The sequence below is a fragment of the Cherax quadricarinatus genome, chromosome 32 (genome assembly GCF_038502225.1).
Source record: "Cherax quadricarinatus isolate ZL_2023a chromosome 32, ASM3850222v1, whole genome shotgun sequence".
Classification (NCBI taxonomy): Eukaryota; Metazoa; Arthropoda; class Malacostraca; order Decapoda; family Parastacidae; genus Cherax; species Cherax quadricarinatus.
Genome location: NC_091323.1, coordinates 11,611,680 through 11,619,179, shown reverse-complemented (window position 1 = coordinate 11,619,179; position 7,500 = coordinate 11,611,680). Strand labels below are relative to the sequence as shown.

Here is a 7,500-nt window from a genome sequence, read left to right as displayed (position 1 = left end):
TTGTGAAGTGAAAACGCCAATGGTTAATATATATTGTTTCACAGATCTTTATAGAACAAATGGTTATCTTTTTTCTGAAATTGTATATCTTATATATATATATATATATATATATATATATATATATATATATATATATATATATATATATATATATATATATATATATATATATATATATATATATATATATATATATATATGAATATATATATATACGTTTAAAGATATATTTTTTCATTTATGTTAATATTAAAAATTAATAATTTTGTGCCAAAAGATCCTTAGAAAATTTACCTAACCTTATTATAACAAACGCAATTTAATTTAGCCTAATCCAACTAAATATATTTTAGATAAGTTTTGGAAGGGTTTACAAAAATAGTAATTTGTAATTTTTTTTTTCAAATTCTTGTCATATATATGGGATCCCTTCCAAGTAGTTCAGTATGTTAAAAGTTCTGTATAAAGAATATCAGTATCGACACTCTCCCCGTTTACTTTCTATTAGATTATTTTTATTGTTATTTTAATGCAGAAGCGCTGAACCAGTAAGGGTCACACAGCGCCCTGAGAATCACCAGTTCTATAGATTAAGATTCCTTCATCGGCATTTTAAGCATGTTCATGAGGGATGATATGGTTTTGAAACGACAAAGATTCATCCCATTCACAACATGTCCTTAGTCTCCCTCATACCCCAGACGTCCGTTCTCTTCCTCAGACACAATGACCTGGCCTGGAACATCAGAAACTTCGTACATAACAAGTTGGAAAAGGTGGACATGTCTCAGAACCTGAGCAGCGTGGAGCCCTGGGGCAGTTCACCTTGGTCCCACACTGACCTGGCTAGGATGAGACACGGCAGAGTCGGCGCCCAGGTCAGTCCGAACACATACACTACCTCGCCCAATGTAAGTACTTGTCAACAGGTGGAAGTAGATTTCAACAAATGTAAATAGGCGTCAGCAGGTATTAGAGGTAAGTAGATGTCGAGAAATGTGTTAGTAGTAGGTGAATGTTACCAGGTGTGTCAGACATTTGCAGACATTGTCTAGTGTGACAAAAGTAGGTAATGTCAACAGGTGTGTTACGGCAAAATTGGGGCACAGGTCATTAACGTTGCTGACAACAGGTAGGTTCGGGGACAAGATTTTCTCAGAGCTAAGGGCGATATATTGCCCATCTCGCCGGAGATAGGCCATGCATCGGACACCCTACCTTACCACACAGTTTTTTTCCCCTCAACTTACTTGTTGCAAGTCCTGCAATATTACATAGCTGCTGATGAAGCATAAAAGAGTGAAAGGCCTTGAGCTAATGTTTTCCATTTCCCTATGGCTTGTTTTGCATATATATATATATATATATATATATATATATATATATATATATATATATATATATATATATATATATATATATATATATATATATATATATATATATATATATATGCTGTTCCTGGGGACTGCGATAATGGTGTAAGGAACCACTAGTCCCCGGAGTAGGATGTTATCAGTGAGGACGGTGATGAAGGCTCTTGGTAGTATGAATGGAAGCGCAGTGATAATTGCAGCAACCTGCAACTACAGCAACAGAAAGTTTAATTACAACAACAGTAACTACACTTGCAACAGCAGCAGCTGCAGCTACTAAGAAATCGAGAAACAAGTAAAAGAAGTAACCTGAAAGAACAATGCTGAGCACAAAAATTCTGCTGATTGAACGGCTATTGCAACGCAAAACAGCGTGTGCAAGATATAGAGACAAGAAGCAAATTGAACCAGGAATAAACAGACAAAATTTTCAAAAATTTTTAACCCCAAAAAATATGAAAACCGAGCTGCTGGAATTGAAAACATATTCCCTGGCCTGGATAAGGACTGAGGGAATACGCAGAATAGATATTGCCAGCGTCCTCAAAATATTCACTTGAAACTTAGCTGGAATTCATCGTTATCAGAGTGATATTGTGCAATATTCGCTGGAAAAGAACGTGGATAAACTGACATAATAAGATAAGAAATGCACATCCCAAAAGCGATCAGATATAACAAATATTGCTCCCCAATGTAAAAAAGACGATATGCGGGTTGTGGTATTTTATTTATGAAAAGGATTCCTCCACGAGGGACATTATTGACATAAGAATATTTATTACTCACATCAAAAAGAATATTCCTGCAGAAATGAAGGACTTTTTACCTGGCTTAACTTTCCTGCTGAGACGCTCATGGGTTAAGGAGTCTCTGTGGTTGTACTCTGAAGGAGGATTCTCTCGTTGTGTTGAGGCTGCGATGCCATGTATCCCACGCTCCGATCGAAAGGTTTAAACAGATATGTTAATGGAATTAGAGTTCATAAACTTGCAAATACATGCGAGAATCTCGGGATCCTGGCCAGCTCCCATTTTTGCGGAGCCAAATTGATTATTCATGTCTCTTTGGAAACATGCCTAGGAGGGTCGCCTCTGAGATTGTTGGATCACCGAATCTCTGCTCACTGAATCTTTGATCACTGGACCGCACTCATGAAAGTGAATACAGTTTGGAGATATGAAATGAAGAAAAAAAATACAGCAACGCTTGCATCAGTGATAATAATGTTTAATATGGAAATATTACTTGCCCCTTGAATCCTCTGGTTATATGGCAAAAGGCTTTAACGAAGCGCTGGAAAAGGCTTTGACAAATCCGAAATGTAAAGTGGTATTTTAAGAGGAATTTGTTTAGTAGGGAGGTTGTGGAGAAGACAACTTGCCAATGAAAACAAATGAGTTTCAGAAGACGGGCTACTGCGGTAAAATAATTTAGAGCTCTAGGGAGGAGCGGAGGACTTTTGTAGCAAGTATTAATACACAGGAGAAAAGAATGCGAAGCAGGTATTAGTGAACGTCACAACACCAACACAACCACATCCCCAGGAAAGAAAAATATAATTAAAGGCGAACTGGATCCATGATCCAATGCAGATGTCTCTACCAGCTGACGTTAAGGAAATGCAGAAGTAACATGAAAATGTAAACCAAATTGTCAAAAGTCAGCATACAAGAAATACGTAGAAAACTGGTTCACAGAACCGACAAGTCGATGGATTAGCTGATACACCAAACAGGGATTAGGATATATGGAATGGTATTAAAGGAGGAGCAGGAACATGGATGATGGTATCACCCGTGGCATAACTGAAGAGTTTACTGAAGCCTAAGGACAATATTCGCCCTACACATTTAAATATTCAAATTTATCTGTTGATCTCTAAAATACGGAAGGAAGCCACCATTACTTCCGTTCATATAGGAAGACAGAAATTTATTTACGTTAGGTTTCTGTAAAATTTTAAAAGGAATATTACAGAATAGTCAACTATGCAGCATAAAATATAAGACTCTTATAAGCTTTATACATAATTCATGTCTTCAACTGCAAATGGTTAAGTATTGTACTCAACCTTCACAGTTTTGAAAACTGCCTTCGACAAACCCCCAAAGTACTGCCATTCTTAATGAATTATGGGAGTAATAGGTAAATTATTTATTGGGGTTATGGAATATCTAACCAACAAAAAATGCAGTGTCCTATTTCAGTGGGAAATATTCCAAGGTGTGTAGAGATTGGCACGCCCTGAAGCTGAGTCCTCATTTACGAAATGTTCAGTGTTCTGATGAACAAAACCATCACGATCGGCGCACCGGTGAAGAGTTATGCTGATCTTACCGGTTAGGTTAGGTAAAATTCGTCAGGAAACAGGAGAAGTGTTTTCCGTCGCTGGTCTGAGTCATATGATGACCCGCCACTGCAGCTTTTGGTCATCTGACCGAAACCTTCCGCTGGGTTACCTGTCCACCTCCCCCTTAAAAAATAAGGCTATAAGGATTACCTTGACCATACACTGAAAAAAATTAGTGTGAGGAAGCGGTATTAATATTAAAAAAGGAGCAAAATAAACAATGTATGAGATCAATCTTTTGATTAGGAACCTTGTTATAAGCAACCCAAACCTGGAACACTGCTACTTGCACTTGAAACACTGTAATCAAACCTTCAACACTCAGTATGTACCCGGCAACACTTAACATGTACCCAGCAACACTGTAATTTGTACTTGTAACACTGCAACTCAAACGTGCAACACTTAACATGTACTCTGGGTTTCTCTCCCTCTCGGCGCAGTTCTGGGCGGCGTACGTGCCGTGCGGAGCGCAGTACCTCAACGCTGCGCAGGTGACGCTGGAACAGATAGATGTCATCAAGAGACTGATAGCGCGCTACCCTCAGCATCTGGGATACGCGCACTCCCACGCTAGTAAGATTACCAATTATGATCTGTTAAGCCATAAATAGAAAAATAACCCGCACAGAGGAAAAAACTAGTGTGTGTGACTAGTTAATGGTCCAAGTCGGACCAAAACGTCGTCAAAAGTTTATTTCTCTCGTGTGCGGGTTGTGTATGCATTGTTCCATTTATGGTATTGTGGCCTCTTATTTTGTTCTTTGAGGCCGTAAAGATAGTTTAGTGTTGCACATGATGTGTCTTTCTCATCAACTTGCAACTTTGTGTACCATTTGTGATGTGTTAATTATTACCTGTGATAAAGGTATCTTTTTTTTCACTGAAATCTCTCAGCTGTTATGAAAGCTTCTGTGGTATAAGTCCTGTTCTTGAGGTGGAGGACAAGTTTCTCTTTTCTTCACTTTTCCATCGTGTTCTCTTTATTCTATTAGCTCTCTCTCTCTCTCTCTCTCTCTCTCTCTCTCTCTCTCTCTCTCTCTCTCTCTCTCTCTCTATCTCTCTCTCTCTCTCTCTCTCTCTCTCTCTCTCTCTCTCTTTCTCTCTCTCTCTCTCTCTCTCTCTCTCTCTCATTTGTCTCCTCTCTAATTTTTTTGTCCTCTCCCTCTCTTTACTCTCTCCCCTCTCTATTGTTTTCCACTTCCAGTTTTTATACTCTTGCTGTCTATAATCTCTTCATCTTTTTTTCTCCTCACACTTCATTATTCTCCTTCCATTTCCTTTCTTTGTCCTTTCCTTCTCTTTATCCCCTTTCCATTTTCTCCACTCTATTATCCTCACTATATCTATTCATCTCTCATCTCGTCTTCTTCCCCTCTCTCAAGAGGTGTATATTTCCTAGTGTACATACAAAGATGTGGTTTATCTCTGTATATACTCTGAGTATTTATGTAGGTTTAATACGTATTTATCGATACATAACAGGCTATGGGGGGTTAAGGGAAAGAATGTTGAAACTCAAGGCCTATTGCACTGTTGCTAATGCTCCGTCAGGAGCTTTGAAATTGATAATGGCAATTAAAAAACCCAGCACTGCACTTGCTTGTCCACCTCTGTAAGTTTTCCATCACATTCGTCAATTTCCTTATATTGCAAAGCTCCTGATTAAGTTCTGGTGACGGCGTCAAAGGCCTTAAACCCTTTCAACTCTTTTTCATTTATTAATCGCTTATTTTTCATTTATTAATCGCTTATTTTTCATTTATTAATTGCTTATTTGTGATGACTTGGGCCATGATTATTTGCACCTCTAAGTCTGAAAATTCTTCCGTTGCTCACCAACGCGGCACTTCCCCTTTATTACGAACACAGGTGTAGTCTAATGGCCTATAGCACCTGGTTGTGACTAAGTCAGAGAACAAAAAATTCATCAGGGCAGAACAAGAGCATGGCAAACAAGATGGGTTAGATTTCTTTACCTATGTATTTCTTCACTAATATATGCACTATGTACAATATTAATGATGAGAGAAGAATTCAGATTATACTTTGTACAAATCAATGCCACTGAAAGCAGTAGCTGTCACGACCAGTGCCTGTGGAAATCTGCCACTCAGCCAGATGGGCTGAAATGGCGTCACCTCGGCTGAAGTAGCCAGTTTTCTCCTGAATGGTGGGTTGAACTGGACAATAAGCGCAGCAGTTGGGGGGGCCCAGAACTGCTACGCTCTGAATTGCCAGTTCACTGGTCAAGAGGGCATGCCAAATAGTTGTGTGTCGATTGTCGAATAAAATGTAACATGCTCGGTGCACGTCACACCCTTTATCATCATGTTGCAACACATTCTGCTATGTATGTATTCTGTTTTATAGTTGGATTTGCCTCTGGCATAGCATCTGCACATTTCATGTTTCCTATTTTTTCTGTGGTATTCTCAGTCTCGTTCACTTCAAAATTTCCGGGATTTTCTACTGGCGATCCTGCTCTGGGTTTTCCTGGTTACCTTGCTCTCCGCAGTGGTGTTTACTGGGTTTTCCTGACTATCCTCCTCTGCCTATATTTCCCGTGTTTCATCACTATTTTGTCTTTCTAGTTCTAGGTGTCTTATGCTCCTCTTGTATGCATCACCATGTTTTTATCCTACGTTGTTCAGTTCCTTATCTAACTGTTCATTAACTATAGAGTTGAACAACTTATGAGTGTTATAACGTCAAGTCTAATGGAGGTTCATAATTTTTGTGTGTTGTGCCGTCAGGTCTGTTGGAGGTGTACAACTCTGGTCGTATCGCCAGTCTGCTGGGTGTTGAGGGAGGTCACCTGATGGGCGCCAGTCTCTCTGTACTCAGGATGTACTATGACCTGGGCATCCGCTACCTCACCCTCACCCACACCTGCAACACTCCATGGTAACCCACGCCTCTGTAATTCACATCTGCAACACTGTAAACCAACTGCTGTAGCTTAACCTCCACATACCCATATATATATATATATATATATATATATATATATATATATATATATATATATATATATATATATATATATATATATATATATATATATATATATATATATATATATATATATATATCGAAACGAGAGATACAACAAACAAAATACCATTGGGAAGTGTTATATGAAGCCCAAAGCCTTTCACACTATTTGAGTGCTTCGTCAGAAGTTTAATATGTGAGGCGTTTTAAAACCGAGGTGAAAGATTCAGAAGCTGCACCAGGAGTGGCAGTCAGTGCAGCGTTCAGGTGGACTGCTGTACTGGCTGCACCAGGAGTGGCAGTCAGTGCAACGTTCAGGTGGACTGCTGTACTGGCTGCACCAGGAGTGGCAGTCAGTGCAACGTTCAGTTGGACTGCTGTACTGGCTGCACCAGGAGTAGCAGTCAGTGCAACGTTCAGGTGGACTGCTGTACTGGCTGCACCAGGAGTGGCAGTCAGTGCAACGTTCAGTTGGACTGCTGTACTGGCTGCTCCAGGAGTGGCAGTCAGGGCAGCGTTCAGGTGGACTGCTGTACTGGCTGCACCAGGAGTGGCAGTCAATGCAACGTTCAGGTGGACTGCTGTACTGGCTGCTCCAGGAGTGGCAGTCAGGGCAACGTTCAGGTGGACTGCTGTACTGGCTGCTCCAGGAGTGGCAGTCAGGGCAGCGTTCAGGTGGACTGCTGTACTGGCTGCACCAGGAGTAGCAGTCAGTACAGCGTTCAGGTGGACTGCTGTACTGGCTGCACCAGGAGTGGCAGTCAATGCAAC

General features: G+C 40.0%; 1 protein-coding gene across 1 annotated transcript in view; it reads left to right on the top strand.

The window, feature by feature from the left end:
* The first annotated feature begins 729 nt into the window (after positions 1-729).
* LOC128690163 (dipeptidase 1) overlaps positions 730-7,500 on the top strand; it is a 132,193-nt gene continuing 125,422 nt past the window's right edge. Inside the window, exons 1-3 of the mRNA XM_053778719.2 lie at positions 730-881; positions 4,176-4,308; positions 6,489-6,639. Coding sequence (XP_053634694.2) covers positions 786-881; positions 4,176-4,308; positions 6,489-6,639 — 380 coding nt within the window. The 5' untranslated portion in view covers positions 730-785. The remainder of the gene's footprint in view (positions 882-4,175; positions 4,309-6,488; positions 6,640-7,500) is intronic.